The following is a 21,857-nucleotide window of genomic DNA, read 5'->3' as shown; positions in this document are numbered from 1 at the left end:
CTTGGCTTTCAGGACATTTATCTGGTTCTCCTCTTACACCTCAGGCCAGTCTTTCACTGGTTTTTGGATGGGTGTGAGCCCTACTGCCCATCCTTGGAGGGCTGCAGGGTTCACTCCTTCAATCTCTGTTCTTTTCTAACCACACTTGTTCCCCAGGTGGACCTGTCTAGTCTCAGGGTCCTAATACCAGCTGCCTGCCAAGGTCTCCAATTTTATACCTCCAACCCCCAGCTCCAGACTGCTTAGTCAACATCGCTATTAGACATCTAATGGACAGCTAACCTTAACATGTCCAGTCTGAACACATGACCTTCCCCCTCCCATCAACAGCAACTCCACCCTGCATGTGCTCAGGCTGAAACCATCAGTCATGCTGATTCTTCGTCTCTCACACCCACATCCAATCTATCTGCGAATCCTGTTGGCTCTGTCCTCAAAGTATATCCAAACTTTGACTACTCACTTCTTGTCACCCTCAAATAAACTACCATCATAGCTTGCCTGGACTGTTGTAATGGCCTCCTAACTAGTCTGTTTCTCCCTTTGCCTACCTATGATCTGTTCACAGTATAAGAACCAGAATGAGCCTGTAAAATATGCAAATGTCCTGGCAGTCCAGTGGTTGGGACTGCACACTTTCACTGCCAAGGGCCCAGGTTCGATCCCTGGTCGGGAAACTTAGATCCCACAAGCCATGCATCATGGCCAAAAAAAAAAAAAGAAGTTAGATTACCTCTCTGGTTTTAAACAGGGAACCTACACAGTCTTCCCATCTCAGCATACAGGCCAAGATCCTTAGAAAAGTCTACAAGGTTCTCAACAGTCAACCCTCCCCTGTCCTCCATTGCCTGAATGACCTCACCCCTTATCAATCCCTCACCTTTCACTCTGCTCCAGTCACAGCAGATTTCAGTCCCTGGAACATGCCGGTACTCTTGGCCTCAGGGCCTTGGCACATGCTGCCTATAATATTTCCCCACCCCCAACCTGATACCTATATAGCTCCCTCCACCTCCTCCTTCAGGTTCAACTCAAAAGTCAATTTCTCTGAGGCCTTTTCTGGCCACAGTATCAAAAAATTTAACTTCCTGCCCACCCCAATCCCAAAAGTTTACACCTTTCTTTTCTGCTTTATTTTTCCCCTCTACACTTATCACCATATGACATAATGTATATTATCTAACGTATAGTCTCTTTCCCCTACTGGCATGTAAACCCCATGCAGACAGATATTTCTGCCCGGATTATTCACAAGCAGCTAGTGCCTGGTGCACAGCAGGAGCTAAATGCGTTTGCAGCAGGAGAGGGAGAGGGGAAGAGAGAATGAATAAATGGAGAAAACAAAGAACTGTCAGCTGTGGGTTCATAACGACTGCATTTAACAGCTCTTCTGAATGAAAGCCAGGATTTCTCATATTACACCCCTCAAGCAGCAACAAAGTGGGAAGAGGCCTGGACTAGACATTGGTGATGTGGATTACAGCTCTTGCTCTGAAACGAGCTGCATGACCTTGGGCTCTTAACCTCACTGGGCTTCAGTGTCCCAATATATAAATGAGAGAATGAAAAGTAAAGATTTTGAAAGGACATCCAGCAACACAATCCTGTGGCCTGGGAGTCCACAGACACACATGAGAAAACTGACTCCGTGAAGCACAGTACTTCATGTACTCTAAATAGCAGACTTTCTTAGCATCTGCAACACAAGGAAATGCTTAACTCACCAGCCACCAGAGAAGAAGTCAGTAGAGCTATGAAACAAAGAAGCCTGAGTAATATTTTCATATTCTCCTGGAGAAAAAAGGAATGAAAGAAAAATTTAAAATGTTACTATTCCCAAAATATCTCTAAAACTACATACGTTAACTCCCCACCTGGCCCCACCTTCACCCCCAAGTCACACTGATGGGTTAGTCTGCCTACATCATTTATGTGATCATGCTTCCGGATGCAAAATGGGGAAAAGGAGGGTTGAAGATTTTTAACAGAATAGGGGACAAACTCACAGAACATAAGATTAACAAAATTTCCATCATCTGTTCCAATACTGACTTCCATTTAAATTTCCCCCAGATCTAATCTGTGCTACACCCAAGGTAGACTACCCACTAGACCCTGAACCATCTTGCCTCTTCTTACATGGACCTGTTCCCCACCTGGACTGTACCCATTGCCAGGACCACTTGCAAAGTGTCCCCATACTTCCAGATCCTGCGAAAGGTCACACCTTCACTTTATACGGTCAGACACTAAACCATTTCTATGAAGTGGTACAGCTGCACAGAAATGCACCAAAAAGACTAAAAGAAATAATAATAATATATTGAAATTGGGTTGGTTCTTGTGGTTGGTTGGTTGGCCTCTTCTTTGGGGCTTGCTGGGGCTCTCTATCTAAAATTTCTACAAGAAGCATGTATTAATCTTACCACAAAGAAAAACAAAAATAAAAACAAAACCTCCACAGCCCCTCTGAGTAGTTCAGAAGCCACACCAACATAGCAGCAGCTACAACAGGTATTGATCAGCCACAGGGCTACACATTAAATTGAGGTCCTGGTAAACTACGATTTCAAAGTCCTAATAACACTCTGTCCATATACGTGACAGGGGTGTAATCAGACCAGGCATTTGACTGATGCTGGAAGGAAAGCACGCACATGGCCTTACCCATAAAAGTCACTAAAATAACAGAAACTGAAATTGAAAAAGGAAAAAAATACGCCATTCTGCCTACCTTTCTAAACTTCTCAAGCCCAAATGAAGTTAATGCTCAGCATGGCCCATTTTCCTTCTGGAACATTCCTGTCTGGTACTCCTGAAGGGGGACTTTACAGCTACATGCAATGAATTCCAGTCTCGTGCTTCCAATGAACTCATGCACAAGTCTATTCATCCACCTATGTATTCCTCATATTCCATAGGCCCCAAACCAAACTCATTCTCCCCAGCAACCTTGCTTCCACCTCAGTGACGGGAACAGCACTGCCACACAGCCACCCACCTAACCAGAGACCCAGGCTCAGTGACCCTGACGCCCGCCATCCTCAGAGCTGCTCTCACCTGCCCAGCTCCGGAAATCACCAGACCATCCCGGTTCACACTCCCACTGCCGATGCCTCTTCAGCTCAGCAATCACTGGCCTGTCTGGATTAATTGTGCCAACTGGCTCCTTATCAGTCTCTCTGTCTATAGACCTACTGCTTCCATTCAATCCAGAGAGCTATAAACTCATAGTTACCAAGTGATTGGTTCAGAACACTTCTACGGTTTCCTCAGTGCACTCCAAACAGTCCACATCCCTCAGCAAAGCACACAAGTCCTCTGTGCTGGGGCTCTGACTGCTCCCTCCAGACTCAACCCTCTGCCTCCCTCTCCCTGCGCGCAGTCCATACATCGGCCCTCCCCTTGCCCTGTTCTCCAACCTTAGAGCCTCTGCCTTTGCTATTCCCTCCATCCTTCACCTGGTGGTGAAGGTACTTCCCAATTCATCAGGTCTCAGCTGGGGGAGCCCTCCTCCCAGCAGCCCCAGGGAGCCCCCAGAACCCTTGCCTGGCTAGACCTTCCTTCTCTGGGCCCCCACAGCAACCTGTGCTAATGCCTTAGCACATTTCACCGCAGTTACCCCAGGACAGGGAGCCTCATGGGGGCAGGAACCACGACTCGCCTATCACTGCATCCAACACTGTGCTGGGAACTCAGAAGCCCTTACTAAGTGCTCACAGAATGAGTGAAAAAATGAGCTAAAGAAACAGCTATCCCCTCTTACCTAACTCAGGGGCAATGCCCAGGGCAGACCATCTAATTTCATGCTTTGAAAAAAAGCTGTCCTTTCCATTTTACGGGAGATAAAATTTGCCTGTATTCTTTTGTAGCCATAAGTTAACTGCAAACACAAAATATTTTAACTAAGACATCACAATTCCAGATTCTAATAACATGCAGTCATTTGAATATTAGCTGGAAAATGTTCTGTTTAAGAAGTGGTATTAGAAGGTATAAAGAAATGTTACAATGTGCTTTCTAAATCCAGGCATACCTTGTTGTATTACGCTTTGCTTTATTGCACTTTGCAAATATTGTGTTTTTTAACAAACTGAAGACTTGTGGCACCCCCGCATCAAGCAAGTCTGTAGGCACCATTTTTCCAACAGCATTTGCTCACTTCACGTCTCTGTGTCACATTTTGGTAATTTTCACAGTATTTCAAACTTTTTCATTACTATTATATGTTCATCTGTGATGAGTGATCTTTGATGTTACTATTGTCATTTGTTTTGGGGACACCACGCACCACGTCCATATAAGACAGCAAGCTTAACTGATAAATGTTCTGTGTGTTCTGACTGTTCTACCAACTGGCTGTTCCCCCAACTCTCTCCTTGGGCCTATTCCCTGAGACACAACAATAATGAAATTCAGCCAACTAATAACCCTACAACGGCCTCTACGTGTTCAAGCAAAAGGAAGAGTCAACTGATGTGGCAAAATCCATTGTTATCTTATTTTAAGAAATTGCCACTGTCACCCCAGTCTTCAGCAACCACCACCCTGATCAGTCAGCAGCATCAACACTGAGACAAAACCCTCCACCCGCAAAAAGCTTATAACTTGCTGAAGACTCAGATGACGGTTAGCATTTTTTAGCCATAAAGTATTTTTTTAGTTAAGGTATGTACACTGCTTTTTAGATATAATGTTATTCATGTAATAGACCACAGTATAGTGTAAACATAACTTTTATATGTACTAGGAAACAAAAATTTCATGTGACTTGCTTTATCGCGATATAAGCTTTATTGCAGCAATCTGGAACCAAACCCAGTATCTCCAAGGTGTGCCTGCAAATGCAGGGAAAAAAAAAAAAACAATCTAAGCACGAGAGACACTCCCATTCGCATTCTCCTCCGTTTATCCCCAAGCACGAGGACAGGGATCCCTGTACCTGATTCAAAGCCTTGAAACCTACCTCAGAGCCGTAAGACCACATTCCTTAAGTATCCTGTAATTCTGACATTTCACTCACATAAATCAGCCTTCTCCCAAATTAGTCTCGATTAATAGTATTATGATCATGTTTACCTTGCAACTGTATTCAGAGTATTAAATAAGATAGAAGGCTTTGACGTCTTGCAGTCTGGCTTATTAACTCTTTCTGTAACCCCGAGGAAGTATGTTTTAATTTTCTATGAGAGGAAGAAAACAAAGGGTTAAAACATTTCCCAATTACCTGTTCCAGGCCAATCCATTACTCACATTAGTTCATTAAAAAAAAAAAAAAAAATAAGGCCACCACGAAATCAACTGAACTCTACCAGGTGTTAGTTCACTTAGTCACAAGCTCTGGCTTGTTTGATGAGTAGGCAGGGGAGAAAACAAGGAAGACCACCAGGCTGAATTCATACAGAGTGTGTCTCGAGATGTAATTCCAAATTAACTGTGCGCAAACAATGTTTAACAATCACAAGTCCAAGGACAGGGTGATCTTGGACATGACTCCTCCTGGGCCTCAGTTTCCTCATCTATACAGGTGGCAATGAGCTGGATGATTTCAGACCCCTTCCTATGTAACAGTTCATAAAACACAGGAGCCCGGCCCCAGGGGTCCAGGTTTTACTTCACCTACTCTGGAACTGCTCCGGGAAAAAGCAGGGGGGTGGGAGAGGCCCCTTCCCATTAGCAGGGGACTTTCTGAATCCCTGTCAGTCCGCAGAACCCTAGGACAAGGGGGTCAGCTCCGGGCCAGGGATGGGGGTTGAGTCACATGGCTGAGGACAGTGGAGAGGAGGCAGGGGCACCACCCAAGACCAAACTAAACACGCTCCCAACACAAGTGAATAAAAGCCCCTTATGCCCCAAGCAACACAGAAATTGCAAGGGTGAAGCCAAACCTGACTAGCCTTCACCCTGCCAGTCCTTGAAAGGCTGGCCAGATCAGGGAATTCCTCAATGACATGTGTCCTCTGCTGGATGCCAGGCAGAGTGTGAGTGCCAGAGACAAAGATAATTTTAAAAATTCAAAGTAAAGTGAAATATAAAATGAGAACTTGCTCTTTAGGATGGTCACAACGTACACATCGGCCACAGGTAACCATGAGACACATCCCATATACCCATCAATGGCACACTGGATAGAAGCTCAGTGCCCGTCTCTTAGTTCCCCCTTTGGATAAAATGGGGATGCTGGTAACAGTATTTGTCCTTGAAGGATGTTGTGAGGATTAAATGAGCTGTCTGTCACACGTGAAGGGCTGAGAACACTGTCTGGCAAATGGTCACACCCTGAATTAGCTATTATAAGTCACCCCATGCTCTGATGACAGATATACGTTTTGGTAAAATGTTCTCAGATAGCTATTCATTTCTTTACTCATTCACTGCTGGATCAACAACTGTACATTGAAGATCTACTACATGTCTGTGGCTACACTTGGTCCTGGGAACAAAACTTGAATAATGACCTAGGAGCCCGAGGAGCTCACCGGCCAGCGGGGAAAGTGGGTGTGTCCTCAGAGTCACACCACGATGTGTGACTGCCCATGGGGAGAGAGAAGCCCCAGGCGTGCAGGAAGACAGGGCCTAGCACACCCTGGAGGAGAGCTCCTGGACCAGCTTAGCCTGATGGGGGGAGAGCGTGGAGGAGAGTCATCGTGTCCCGGAGCACAAGCCGAAGGTGAGGTGCCGGGCCTTCCCTGGTGCTCCAGGGGTTAAGACTCCACGCTTCCAATGCAAGGGGCATGGGTTCGATTCCTGGTCAGGGAACTAAGATCCCACATGCCCCGTGGGGTGCAGCCAAAAAAGAAAGGTGAGGTGCCAAGTGGCAAAGCTGGAGAGACGGAAAGTGCCCAGGACATGAAGAGCCTTGCTGAAGAGTTGGGACGGCCATTTGTAGGTGGCAAAACAGTCACTTAAAGGTTTTAAGCCACAGATTGATGTCCAATCAGACTTTCATTTTTTATGGAGATTTTGGCACCCATGTGGGATATAAATGGGAGTGCAGGGGGGAGGCGGGGAGAGCAGGCGGCCAGGGAGCGACTGTCCAGATGAGCTGGGATGCAGGCGTGAATGGCCAGTTGTGACAGACAGACAGACAGAAGGGGGCAAATCTGAGACCCACTCAGAGGCAAGCCAGAGGAAGGTGACTGAGTGGATCTGGGACCCACCACCCCTGATTCCCCCAGGTAGGACCACCAAGGGCAGGGCAGGTGAGGAGGGCAGGTTCTGGCACCCCACAGCCAAGGAGATGCCCAGGGGGTGGCACTCACTGCACGACCAGCCGGGGTCTCCTGGGACCACGTGACAGAAGTTGAGAATTCGAGAGTGAGGTGAAAGTTCAGTGAAATGGACATGGGACTGGGATGATCTGGAATTGAGACAGCTCAGACCTGCACGGCGAGCCTCGTCACATGGTCACAGCTGAAGCTGAAGGGGAGGTGACCCTGGGAAAGCGGGTGAGTGGTGCTTGCTAATGGGGTCACTGACCCCTTCAGAAATCAGATAAAACCACGGAGCCATCCCAAAGAAAAATGTACCAACAGAAACAAAATATTTTGTGTACCAGAGGAGAAAGCCCAGAACTACCTGAAACAGGGTGGAGGCCTTCAGCTGTGGCTCAGAAAAGGCCGGCGGGCCCCTGGGGTGAAGCAGCCCAGTCACTGTGGAGAAAGCCTTCTCTTGTAGGAAGTGGTCCTGCTTCTCAGAAGGGAGTCACCATCTTCAAGAGGCGTACCTACCTGGGGAAGGAAGCGCACATATGAGTTTGAGCTTGAATGAAGGTTAAGTCACCCACCCCTGCACAGATCTCAAGGTGTCCAAAAAAAACAAAACAAGCTTACAAAGGTGAGCCAGCTGTTTAAAGAGCATGTGTTCCACATTCCTTTGAGAAAACAGTTTCATAAAATCAAGTCAGGGGTGAGGAATACAGAGGATGACAACCCCTAGTTCTGTTTTTTTTTAATTAATTTTTATTGGCAATGTTGTGTTAGTCTCTACTGGACAGCAAAGTGAATCAGCTATACATATATCCCCTCTTTTTTGGATTTCCTTCCCATGTAGGTCACCACAGAGCATAGGGTAGAGTTCCCTGTGCTGTACAGTAGGTTCTGTTATCTATTTTATTCATAGTATCAATAGTGTATATATGACAACCCCTTGTTTGTTTAAACTGTACACACCTGGCACTTTGCTGCACACAGGGATGCAGGGATGTGTCAAACCACCTCGGGGAGCCCACCACTTAACGCTGGAGAGTAACGCTCGGCAAAACACACCAGATGCCAGGAAAAACTTCCAGGCCTTATTTAATAACAGGCATCTTCTCAGAATCCTCACTCCTCCTTTGCACCAAGCATATTAGCACACCTTTATTCCAAGTTACATAATTTGAGATAACTTCCAAAAAGCTGAGCTGAAATTGCCCTACTGTGACATCCTGTAGACATTTCACCATTCATTCCCTGGTTTTACAGTTTCCTTTTAGTGTTTTGGATTCTAATATTTTTTCTTAGGTCTGAATCACTTCCTCAGGCCTCCGAGAAGCTTGTAAGGCCTCAGCATAAGGCCTTTTAATGCCCAATGGATAAAACAGTCTAATTCAACGCCAAACATTCTGCTTAGACTAAATGTACTAAATACTACCCTTGTTATTCACTTTGGACTCATGAGAAAGTACAGGGCATCCCATCAAGGTGTCAGAGCTTGTCAAAATGAATCACAACAGGACACAAGATCAAAGACAAGCCTCCCAGGTCTTCCTGTCCCCAGGCCCAGCACAGGGCCCTCCCCACCTCCAGTCGTGTGGCCCAGAATGACCGCAGCTGATGGGAGTCCTGTGGACGAACTCGGGGAGAAATTAACAGAGTGGGGGAGTGGGCAGATGGGCACGCAGAATGGATTTATTTGGAAGGCCCAGGAAACCTTCTGCAGGGAAGTTGATACCCCACATCCCCTTAACCACTTCACTTTCCCTCTTCCTCTTTGCCCCAGAAACTTCTTAAAAGAATTTTCATATCCATCGCTGGACAGCCTGCCCTCTGCACCCTCAGTCTCATGGCCCCTGTGAAACATGTCTCCCAGGCCACCACACGCTCCTGGTTGCTCCATGCAAAGGGTCCCCCCAGGCCCCATCTTACTGGAAGGCTTTGCAGCACGTGGCCCCACCAACCACCACTTCTCCTCACTCCCTGGGATGAGGGCCCCACCCCCTCTCCTCCATCACCTTCCTGGCCGTCTCCTCTCCGGGCGCATCTGTAGGCCCTGTGCCCTCTGCCTCCGCAATGCCCATACAGTGCTTCCCAGGACTGCCATTCAACTCCACCCTTCCTAGTCGGCCAGCTTCTCCTGAGACTTCTGCCTAGCTCTGAGCAGATTCTGATCAACAGCCTCTCTCAGGGGCCCCTGCACACCCTCCTTCCTCCACAGCCAAGGGCACCAAGTCCACAGCTTCTCCCTGGTGCTCTGCAGGGGTGCCTCTGCACCGGGTGCCTCTGACATCTGGGGGGGGGGGGTGGGATACAGGGCTCCAGCCACGCTGGGCGGCTCCCCTGGTCGCTGGACTGTCCTGCCTGGCCAGGGGAGAAAGGTACAGGGCAGACCCACTTGTCTCCCAAACTCCTGGGAGGAGGGCCCACTCCTACATATCCTGCACATATGAAGAGCTCAACAAATACCTGTGCGAGAAAGGGCGGAAGGAAGGAGAGAGGGAGGGAGGGTAGGAAGGAACGCACCTACCATCTTTGCACTAGACCAAAAAGGGACTAAAACCCGCCTGGAATCGAGGGTGGGGAGGATGGGATACGGGTACCGCATGTGAGGCAGAGAACAGAAATGCGAGGGAAGCCGTCAGTGGGGGCTGGAGACAGCTAAGATTCATCCCGGAGACGGTGGACCACTACTTAAGGTGTGGGACACAGGTTCACAGCTGGAAGGCGGGGTTGGCTCTGAGGGAGAGAGGAGCAGGACTAGAGACGGAGCACTTTAATGCCAGAAGGAATACTGGGTACCCATCACCCCCCTTACCCAGAGGCAATTAGCAAAGTCCATGGAGAATTCTGAAATTGATATGTAATAAAATTCAAAATATCCTTTTAGAAAACATCGACACAAAGAGTCACTGAATTATTCCACTATTTTTCAGATGAATATTCCACATAAAATAAGATGACTACATCCCCCAATAAATTAACAAGCCCTGCCACACCACTCCCCTTTCCTGCCTTGATGCAGTGATGTCTATATTATATATGAAATTTCCCAGACTTGCCAACAACCTCTCCATAGCAGCTTCCAGCTGACGTGCAGGGGTGCACGAGGTTCCTCGCTGCCTGACCCAGGGCAGTCATGGGGGACCTGGGGTGACCAGCCTCGGCTACTCATCCCACCTCCAGCGGCCTGGTCCATTCACTGCAGTGCACCACGCTGTGAAAACAGGAGGCCCTGCTTTCTGTGACACTCACTGAAAAAGCGAGCCCTTGTGAACTCCCCAGGCACAGCTGCCATTGCTTTTTGGTGAGAACATCTGGAAACATGCACATGGCAGCATGACTGTGCAGTACACAGAACATACATACAAAGCTACTGGTGTATTAAAGACAAAGTGGAAATGCAAATTTAAGGCATAAAGCAATTTCCCACTAGACCCAGAAACTTCAACATGAGCTAAACTGTAAGAACAGAGATTAAGTACCAGCATTTACAGCATACGTATTGGCCCCAACAAAAGCCCCCTTCTGGGAAGGACTGACTTCATCCATAGAGCCTTCCTGTGACTGAGAGAAATTCCACATCCAGCACAGACAAAGGAAAAGTGATGGGGGGGAGGGCTGCTGGCACGAGAACTCAAGGGGTTTCCTCAAGGCCCAGAGCCCCAGTGCAGGGGGGCGACACATTTGCTCCTACTTTGTGGCCACAAAACATCTATTAAGGCCTTCTTATTCCTGAGGAATTTCCTTCTTCTGAGGAATTCCCTTTTTGTTTCTGAGACATTCCCCTTCATTGCGACGCTTGCTGGACAGAAGCCAGGCACGGGATAGAGGCGGCACACAGCAGACGCACAGCAGACGCGTGAAGACACCCGTGCTGCGTGGCCCAGCGTCCGGGCGGCACCATGGCACACAGGGTCTACAGGGGACAGCGCCCCGGGGTTTCTATCCACAGCACCCGCCAAGCCTGACGCCCCGGCCCACCCCCAGCTCCACCCCCTGTGGTGACGGCCCTGAGTGTGCACACAGGCGGACCTCCTCCTGTATGGCCCTGGCCACTCTGTAGACCAGGGAGGGCCTGAGGCACTGGAGTCCACAGTGGCCCACCCAGGAAAGAGGCCTGCATACACCCCGGAACCCGAGCCCAGGCTATCTGGGCAGGGAATTCCAGGGCTCCGGGGACCCTGAACCATCCTCTTGGCCCCACAGACTCCAGGCCATGCCGAGGCCTGTGGCCAGCTCTGAGAAGCAGGATAGAACCCTCTAAAGTACAGGACGTGGGTGAGATCTCTCCTGCCCAGCTCTAAGGGAAGTTTCTGCAGAAACCCTCCAGGAGAGAGATGAAGACACTAAGGGGCCTCTCTCTCTTCCAGGGACCTTAAGTAGCAGAGCCCTGCCTCTTAAATAGAGAAGGAAATCCTAACGGTACTTTCCAAGTTTCCATCTCAGGTCAACTCACTGTCCACACTGAGTGCCTCGTAAAGACACGGAGGGCATCACTTACTACAACTTCTCGTCCCAAACATTAACCAACATGACCTACGTGTATATGGGATATAGTGGAAAATACTCAGGGAATGACAGTCCAACTAATTCACCTATAACTAAGAAGGGACAGTGGGACAGAAGGGACAGTCCCTGGAGAAAGCGAGGACTATAAAAGAGGTTCTTCAGCTCTTGAAATGTCACCATCCACATGTTCTACTGAAAATCCGTGGACACATGCACCTGGGCGGAAATGGATTACAATATTAAAATGAAGCCCATAAATTTGATCTTCACCTGTTACAAGCACTCAACCAGCTATTAAACCACCGATAGTGGTAAGACCAAAAACATCAGTTTTAAAGACAAGGCAAAAAGGAACTTATAAAGCCAGGGAACTACACGATGGTGGAAAATACTTTCGAATTGTGTTTACACGAGTTCTTGTTTCTTAAACTAGAGCCACAAATCCCCCACAGAGAAGCTGCAGACAGACAGGGAACTGAGAGTCTATCCTCCTGGGGTAAGGATTCTCCCTGAAGCTTTTCTGGGGGGGGAGTTATTTTTATATTAGAAGATACAGGGCTATGCCATGAAGAGGAAAGAAAAGTCTCTAAAAGATAAAACATGAGGCAAAGAACTATCCTTTACGGTGATATGGTGGAGTGCTGGGTTGGGCATCTACTCTTCATTACACAAGAGGAGGATTTTGGAGGTAAAATCGGAGCGACACTGTCCTGTGTAAGCACCGCAGTCATCTCTATTCAGTCCCAACCACAAGAAACAGAAGCACAGAGTCCCCCTGACTCACCCACAAGGCCAGACATGCAAAACAGCCCAACTCCAAGGATGGAGGGGGCCCCAGGACACACAGGGAAGGGGAACATGGACATGACTGCCCGGGGGTCGCCACGATGTGCTCCCAATGTGACACGACTGTCCCATCCTGCAGAGATGCACAACACACGGACATCCTAAACCCTGACGATGTGGTCGGCATGGCTGTCACTGATCTTCCCCCAAGAAAACGCTTTCTACGACTCAGAGCAAACAAAACCACTCTTACCACAGAGACAAAAGGAACACTCATCCTCTCAGAAAATCCAAAAACTCCCCAGAAATATTGGTGATCTTCCTATCAGCAGAGATCCAAAAGCCTAGCTCACAGAACTATCTGACTTATTTACTCAAACAAACAGGGCAAGGAAAGTTTTTTGGTTTGGGGTTTTGTTTTATTTTGTTTTATCATAATGGTATCATGTACAGGACATGAAGATAAAGTAAAAATAGCCACAGAGGTTTCCGGTCTTGCTAGGAAATCTGAGTTATTCAGCTCTTACATGGCACAAAGCCACCAGATTGGTGGTGCCATGTGGGTTTTAAGGGCAAAGGAGAAAATGAGGCACAGAAGGAAGTGATTACTGTCACAGGAAGGCTGCAGGCAGGAATGGGCTTGACTGCTAGGCTGGAGTTTGGCACGGTCTCCACTTTGCCTTCCACAGGCTCCTGGACAAGAGAAACTAGACCCGGTGATGGGAGTGACTCCGGTCTCCATCCCTGGTGGCCTTCCAAGTACAGTGCCTTGCCCCTTCCAGAATCTCATCCTGCAGCACAGCTCCAACCCAGACACTTGCCAAAGGCTCTGAGACTGAGTGCAGCCACACAGGACTTGCAAAAAGTGGGTGGTAAGAGAGAGAATGCCCTGAGCACTGCCTTCTGGTCAGCTGAGCACAGTCCCACTTTTCAGAGTGGGGTCTACAGGCGAGTCTCAGAGGACGAGACAGTCTCTACAAGAATCTTCCAGTTTTCACACCTATGGGGTTTTTTTTTCACTGAAGTAAAACATGCATACGGTGAAACACACGAATCTTACGTGTACAATTCCATAAACTGTGACAACTGTATACACCTGGAACAACTCCCTTGGGATACAGACCATTTCTATCCCCGCCAAAGTTCCTGGGTGCCTCTGAGCAGTCACCCCACCCCCACCCCCCACCTGTTGCACGCGGCCCCTACCACCTCCTCTGTGACCCTCTGACAGTTAACACCTGCATCAGCGCTTTCATCACTTACTGCCAAGTGATGCAGCAAAAGCATTGGTTCTCAATGGGGTCACCATTTCCCCTGAGGGACCATTTTGGAAACTGTGGGGAAGGGGACACTCTGGGTGGTCATTCAGTGGAGGTGCATTTAGTGGCAGAGACCACGGATGCTACACATCGGGAACAGCCCACCCAGTGAAGACCTGTCCCTCGTCCTGCTTGACTCCCAGGCTCCTGCAGACATTCATGCGCACGGAAGCATCATTTATCTCTTTGGGAGCCTGGCACCCCTCTCCATCATCCACTTAGATAAAATATATTTTGTTGGCCCAGTTTCACAGATACTGAATTTTCCAGGGATGCAACCACTGTGCAAACAAACTGGGTTTCGACCACCACTTAGACCTGGCTCAGAAGTCAGTCCTCATCTAGTGGTTGCGGATCTCCACCAGAAGGCATCTGCTCCAGGCTGCACAGGCAGCGCCCCACACCCCGAACTTGGTCTGCATAAAGCACTGCTGACCTCATCAGGTCCTGGTTTGCTCTGCCCAAGCATTCACACACCGAAATACACCATTTTAACCCCAATGACTTTACTTATTCTTTACATCTACTATTATGTTGATTATTTGGAAATTACATTGTAGGTAAGTTTTATTATATTGTTTCAGAATTGTAAAAGGCTGTTTAAAATATTTGCATTAAAAGGGGATACTGGGTTTTGAATGAGGTGAGAAGCACTGGTCTAAAGTGACAGCATCTAACTCTTAATTTGATTCTCTGTCAGGAGCCATTGGCTGTGTTGTCAGAGCTCCATGAGTTCTCCAGTTTGGGAAGCTGGATATGCAGAGCTCAGAATGCTGAGATGCTCTCCCACCCCCACCGACAGCGCCCTGCATCCTGCTGAATCGCTGTTACCAAACTGCACTTAAGCGGGGATCATTTAAGCGATGGCCTGAAATTTGCTCTTTGTACCTCTTAAATGGGGACCTTCAGGAAAGCGTTCCCCCTTCTCTCTACCAGGAATGCCCATGCTTCTCCCGAGTACTTCCTTTCCATCTCGAAGACACGGGTAACTGTGCTTTGCCTCGTGTCCTCTCTCCCACTGCCTGCAGGAAAGTGTGTTGGTGTTGCCGGCCTTGGCTACTCATTAGAACCACCCTGGGGGCTTTAGGAACACCAGTGCCCGGGCGCACCCTGAGATGTTCGTGAGTCTGCTCTGCCATCTGGTCCAGCAGTGCTGGGAGGGCCCTGGGCAGTGCTGAGAAGCCAGCAGGGCTGAGCACTGTGCTTTCCTCCAGCCCTGCAGCCCCACTGGGGTCACTTTACAAGATACACACTATTACACATAAAATAGATACAGTACAGTTCCCTGTACTGTATAGCAATATCTTATAATATCTTATAATAACCCATAATGAGAAAGAATATGAAAAAGAATATATGTATGTGACTAACTGAATCACTTTGCTATACACCTGAATTATTGTAAATCAACTATACTTCAATTAAAAAAATATACATAGTCCATCAAGCTTTTTACCTCTGATACATTTCTAGACTCCACTTTATCTCCACCCTTGTTTTGCTTTTTTCCTACTTTTAATTCATAGCATCTTACAAATCCTTTCCAGAACAGGTAGGAATGAAAACGCTGTCTCCATTACTCTGTCCCAGGCATGAAAAGAGGGGACGGCGCTGCATCCAAAGGAACGCTGGTGTCCTGCAGCCTTGAGGAACCCACCCAGCCCCTTCCCACACTGAGTGCGATCACTCTGCAAGCTCCCGAGTGCCGCAGCCAGGAGGCTGCAGCAGTGCCGCTTGGGGCCCCAGCAGGCAACAGCAGTGCGGGGAGCTGCTGACACTGCAGATCCTGTCGGCCAAAAAAAACACAAACAAGTGCCCACTGACGGCAGCAGACGGGCAGCACTCGGGGGCAGAGCCCCTGAGGGCTTCTGTCCTTCGAAGCGGTAAGTTCACATTGAGCCTATCGTACAGCATAATAAAAATAACCTCTGTGCTTCCCTACCCCCTATGCTATAGTAGCTTCACAGCAATTGTCCAGCGCTGCCACTTTGATCAGTGACACGCTCTCTCCAGAACCTCTCTACCTACTTCCAGGTAGACACATCTCCCACGGATGCAGCCCAGTCACAGGCTCTCCATCTGTCCTGGTCCAAGAGCATGGCTGAGCCAGGACACATCGAGTGATGTCCTGCCTGTGGGTAGTCAGGGTCCCCACACCTTGTCCAAAGGGGCAAACTTCCAAGAGTCCCATTACGCAGAGAGACCTCCGATGTCCTATGACATCACCAAGAGGACTCCCGTCCATTAGAGGACAGGGATTTGCGTCTATCTGGTTCTCTGCTCTCTCCTCAGTACTTGGAACAGTGCCTGGCACACAGCAGACATTCCATAAACATTTGGTAAGTGAGTCTAATATTAAATAGTGTTTCACCAGCAGTGAAGGAATTACTCAAGATGCTACATGTTTCAGAGCCATAAAGAAAACCTTCATGCCACACCAGACCACAAAGGGCCCCGTAGAGCCTATTAGAAATGGGGAGGGTTTGGTCTTGCCTCTGCCAAGATCATGTGAGAATTCAGGTCAAGGGCCCTTTCTGGAACTGCAGGGAGACCCCCTGAGGACATCAGGTGCAGATGCTTCACACACAGCAGCATGGCAGACAGCCCAAATAAGACAATAAATCAGGGCTCCCACACCCCTTCTCCATCAAATCCCACCCCAAAGGCCCCACATGTCTGTCTAGCACAAAACTTAAGGCAGGATACAAATACAGAATATTAAATGAAATACTAAATAGCACATAAAATAGATAAGAAATTAAAAGGAATCCAGAGAGAAAAAGACGTCCGTAGCTGCATAGCAAATTGGGTGGGGAAAGGGTAGCCACCTTCCCCAGCACCACCCGTGGTTCTCCTGGGTCCTTAACAGTCCCGGTGTCCCCTTCTGTGCATCTGCCTTCCAGAAGCTTGGCACTCAGTCAGGGTGACCCAGGCATCACACTCCAGTAGTGCCTGGCTCTCCACTCACCTTTCCTCCGTGGCACCACTGGCCCAGACACTCCCCTTGCCTGGGTTCCTAGGCTAAAACCACTGGAAACGAGTACCCCAGCCTCCACGAATCTGTGCGGACAGCTGCCCCCGGCAAGAATATGCACACCCCCCTGGCAGCGCAGAGGAGAAAGCCCTGGAAGCCAGGACCACTGGGAGCTGCCATGCCGTAAAGTAGAAGGCACAGGGTGTGAAGTCTAGAGGTCTCTGTCTCCTGGGTGCCAGCCCTCCAACAAGTTAACCACCCTATCTAAGCTTCTGCTTCCTCCGCTGTAACAGGAGGTTGATAATTGCATGTCTTTCACAAGACTGCTGGGAGGATAAAAAAGCAGTAAGTGTAAAGGGCCTTATATACTGCAAAGTGCTGGCATGCCTGTGTGAATGTCTTCCCGGTGTCTGTAGCTAAACGACCCAGCATCATCCTTCAGCTGGAGGGGCCACAAGCCACTCTTCCTCACTGTGTTTAGGGCATTCATACCTTATCTTCTGGAGGAGACAACCCTTTTGAGCTGAAGCCCCTAAGAGGGATACTCCCAAACCAGTTGAACTTGGCCAGATTAAAACGCCTGGAAGCAATTTACAGACACACCCTAGAACAACCCTCCAGAAAGATTGCCCAATTCTCCAAAGACAGATTTGAACAACTTTTACTCCTGCTTCACACAGGAATAAAAACAACACCGCCACCCCCCTCCAAAAAAAAAAAAAAAAAAAAACCCACAGATTGAACTGCCATCACCTTCTTATACAACAAATTGACAACCTAACAGAAAGGACGCTTTCTGCGCAATGCACAGGGAAAGGGGACGCCGCAAAGGTGCCAAAACCACAGTCTCCACCGCCCACCCTACCCGCCCGAGACCCTGCCCCGCGTCCCAGCGTCCTCCTACCTGGGCGCCCCGTGGGTTGCCGAGCGGGGAGGCCGACAGGGCGGGGGTCGCCCCGGGAGCCCAGCCGGCATCACATCCCTGCGCTCTGGGCCGGTGCGCGCGCTCCTAGGCGGCTCCACCCCCCGGGGCGCGGCTCAGGCTCCAGAGCTGCTCCGGCTCGGCCCCGCGGGGGCGGGGGCGGGGGCGGCTCCCAACCCCGGGAGCCCGGGAGACCGCCAGCCCCTTCCGGCGCCACTCTCCCTGGGTATCCCCGCGGAGGACCCTGGACGGCTGCCGCGCATGCGCCCCCCGGACTGAGATGGGGCGACTCACGGAGACCTCGCCACCCGGGTGCCCCTCACGGCGGGGTCCCTGGGCACGATTTCCAACAGAGCTCCCGACCCGCCAGGCTCCCAGGCTCCAGCGACACTCACACTTCTGTCCCCGAGCCTGACTGGTGGCCAGCCTCCGGAGCTTTGTCAACTTGGACGAGTCGGAACGTCTGTGAACCTCCGTTTCCTCTTCTGCGAAAAGGGATCGTAACAGCACCCACCTTGTGGAGCGGTTGGGAGGATTAAAGGAGCTAATGTGGTAAATCCGGGCCAGGCGCAGAGCTGATACGCCACGAATCACCTGCTTTTATTGTTACTCTTATGCGCGTGGACGGAAAAGCAGCAGTGCAAGTGGTACAGCCTTGATACCAAACTTCCTGGCCAGACCTCGTGTGCTTTTAAGCTTAAAACCAACGTACCCCCACCAGTTCGTTTTGAACTGAGAAGAATGCAATGAATGGATCACACCTAGACCTCCCTGTGGGGAGGGTGGGGGGAAGGACGCTGGCGTCCTGGAGGAGCTGGCTTGGCTCCAAGCGGCCCTTCCCCTTCCAATCCGTGCCTCCAGCAAGTGACTGGCCCCCAGCTTGTTTTGAGGACTTCACGGGCCACCCTCCCAGGAGACACGGAGTAAATGATGATTGCTTCCTTCCCAATAGAACACACCACCCCTTCCTGTATCCCTTCCAGGCTGGGCAGGCGCTCATTTCCCTAACCCATCCCTTGATATTCATATACAACGGAAACTCAAGAATTGAGATAACCTGGGCCTCAGCTGCCCCAGATAACTCTGAACTGAAAGAAAGCATAAAGGATCCAGCAGCAATAGCTCCTCGAGTGATGACATTTTCTCATATTTTATTTTATCTGGTTCCAGAGCATTTATGGTTCCTCTTTCTCAGAGGAACTGGCTCAAATCTGGGACCGGTGACATAGTATTATGAAAACTCATCACGTGTCCCATCTCATTATATTCCTATTTAGATGGCAGTTCTCGAAATTTGGCCCGCATCTTAGAATCACCAAGGAGATCTGGACCGCCTGATATTCAGATCAGTCCCATCAGAAACTCTGCGGCTGAGGCCCAAACATCAGGGGTTTTAAAGCTCTCAGGTGATTCCAACGTGCATGCAGGATTGCGAACAAGTGTGCATCCAAGCTCCCACAGCGATGCCTGTCCTCTGTACCCTCCACCAGAAACTACTTTAATTTGTGTGTCCGAGTAGCAGTCAGAGACGCTAACATGGGTGGTCCCAGCTCGACACCGCAGAACTATCCCAGAAGTGATAAACTGTCTTACTGTTTATACAATGAAGGTTTTTGAATAATTTACAGGTAGAAAATAAAGTTGATTTGTGCAATAATATAAGTAAAAAATTACACTTTCCTTTTATTTTTCTTTGTGTTCTGATGCTTCCCACTTACCCCTACCCCAGTTGTTGCACTAGACACTGGGGCCCCTAGACCCAGGTGGGACCCTCAAACACCCCCCGTTATGGGGATGGGATCTGAAGACCTGCCCTTCTCACCTTTAACCACCATTATACTGGGACCTTGAATTCACCTCCTCCCTCACTCAGCCATGCGGACCATCTTCCCTGGATTCTCCTCCATTTGTTTCCTCTCCTAGGTAACAGGTGTGTCCACCTGTCTCGCTCCACCCTGGGTTGGAGGCTTCACGAGATGGAGACTGTCACTCTACATCACTCTCCGCTCTGGTCTCAGCACCGTGCAAATACTCTGGATGTGGGCGTGTGCTTCAGTGCAGAGACTACTTCATGAAAATGATGATAGGTGTGTTTGACAAAAGTGTATGAGAAACAGAAATAACATCCAGAGCCTCAGGACACCTCCTGGAGTGTGTTTCCCTCACTACCCTCCCATCTCTGAAACTCTTATTTGGAAGACTTACTTGTCTGCCACCCCTGGGCCACCTTCCTTAGGAGAGACCATAACCCCTAAGGATTTTCAGTCTCTCCCCCACCTGTCAAGCTGCTCAGATCACATGACCCTCTTTGGGAGGAATGTCTAATAATGCACTAGAAACAACACCCTGTGGACCAGTACAGCATGCTCTGAGGATCTGAAACACGAGACATTCCCCGTGGCCTGAGGCACAACATTTTGAAGGACTGTCCATTATAAACATTCACACCAGACTTGACAGCTGTAAAGAGCATTTGTTCGCTCGTTTCCTTGAATCTCCAAAGCCAAAGTGCTGGAGAAACCTGAGCCCAGAGTTGATATATCACAAACCATCCAGTTCAGAAGGATGTATGTTCATGTAAAGAATGAAAGGTATTTTTCCCACCTAGAGGAGCAGAGTTAACTGGCAGATGAGAAGGAAAGCAAAGGGGTGGCGCCTGCTGTTTACTGACACTGGAAAGTCTCTGAGAGGTGGCCCAGCACCCCTATTCTCCACCACCACCACACAAGAGACACCCTAGCCTCCTCCCAAGAGAGGATACTGAGGGGACCCTGGAAATAAGGGGCATCCCTGGGCTCCGCTTGGTGTAGCCCTGGACACCACCCATGTCATAGCAAAGTCTGGGGTCCAGCATAGCCTGTGCTGAGGGGCAGCCCGACAGCAGAACTGCCTGGACCTGGGGCCAGGCTGCCTCACTAAGTGCATGTATCCTCAAGTGTTCAGAGTCCTAGACCCTCCAAGGGGGCTTTAGAGGGGCTGACGTGAGCCATTGCAGTTGGGGACCACAGAGCAAGCGGGATCTCAGCTGAGGGCTGTAAGTCCAGAGGACTGACCTACAGGCAGAAGCCCTATCCGGATGCCAAGACAAGCCTCAAGCAGTCCAAACCTCCACCTCTACCACCTCCGAAGAACCGCAGTTACTGTCCAGAGAAAAAGAGCCGCTTGAAGAGGGAAGAATTCTGAATAGATTGTGCTGTTGCCCCAAAGCGACCGAGACTTGACCCAGCGGAGACTAAACAACTCTGCATTGGCAAGATTTTTTCTGGCCTCAGGTGGAAATGAGGATTCATGAGCTGAGTTGACTTCAGTTGTGGAAAATTTTTAAAATACATTTTCACACACAGGGCTTCTGTGATTCTGGCTACGCCTATTTTTTGGTTATTTATGGAACTGCCAGTAAGCGCTCAGAGAACCACAGTGTTCCCTGAGATAGATTTAAAAACCACTGTCCTAGATGGACTTCCTTCTACGGCCTAGTTTTTTACTCCTTTCACACATTTTCCATCCACTGACCTCCAAATAATCACTTTTTAAATCTATGTCTCTGTCTACATCCCATCACTACAACTTCGCAGTTCTAGTTGGCTGAAGGCTCCCTTTTTCTAAGCAGTCATGTGTGGGTTCTGTGATCATCTTTCTACTCAAGTTCCTCTGATTTTGTAAGACCTTTACCAATCAGACAGTCATGTGTGAACTAGAGAGGAGAGCTGGGGAGAAAGTATAAAATATCATAAGACTTCCACAGACAGTAAACTATTTCTTAACCTCCTTTATGAAGAAGAAAAGATAGACATGGCCCTGCCAACTCTTAGTTCCAATTGCAGCTTTCATCTTGTTCAGTGAAGGCAAGTGACCACAGAGGCTTCATGTACCTGGTTTCTCCCACGTTAACACAGAAGGAGTACAGCAAGTTCCAGAAGCCAATATAGTAACTTCCAAGAACTGTTACTAACCTAACAGAACCAGACTGGCAGGCCTTCTCTTTTATACCAGCTGTCTTTGATTTGATGATTGCTTCAACACAATACTGAAAGCACTGATGACCAAATCATCCATCACCATCCAAAAGGCAGCCATGACCAGCTTCCCCACGTCATCCAAGAAGGGCCGATTGAAACCTTTGTGCTTAGTCATATGCAAGCCACGTA

At 49.1% G+C, this 21,857-nt stretch overlaps 1 protein-coding gene across 7 annotated transcripts in view; it reads right to left on the bottom strand.

The window, feature by feature from the left end:
• IL1R1 (interleukin 1 receptor type 1) overlaps positions 1–21,857 on the bottom strand; it is an 82,913-nt gene that overhangs the window by 25,737 nt on the left and 35,319 nt on the right. For 3 of the 7 annotated variants that reach the window (XR_009054658.1, XR_009054657.1, XM_057741465.1), the window contains exons 2-4: positions 7,579–7,730; positions 5,080–5,183; positions 1,725–1,791 (exon numbers count right to left, since the gene is read on the bottom strand). Coding sequence is in view for 4 of the 7 variants with exons in the window: in XM_057741465.1 (XP_057597448.1) it covers positions 1,725–1,785 (61 nt within the window). In the remaining 3 variants the exon portion in view is untranslated. Of the gene's footprint in view, positions 1–1,724; positions 1,792–5,079; positions 5,184–7,578; positions 7,731–16,781; positions 16,892–17,691; positions 17,805–18,104; positions 18,217–21,857 lie in introns of those variants that run through there. The other 4 variants (XM_057741468.1, XM_057741467.1, XM_057741469.1 and 1 more) reach the window with 4 other exon arrangements.

This window comes from Hippopotamus amphibius, chromosome 7 (genome assembly GCF_030028045.1).
Source record: "Hippopotamus amphibius kiboko isolate mHipAmp2 chromosome 7, mHipAmp2.hap2, whole genome shotgun sequence".
Classification (NCBI taxonomy): Eukaryota; Metazoa; Chordata; class Mammalia; order Artiodactyla; family Hippopotamidae; genus Hippopotamus; species Hippopotamus amphibius.
Note: the sequence above shows the minus strand (reverse complement) of the source record. Positions and strands in the feature narration are given on the sequence as shown.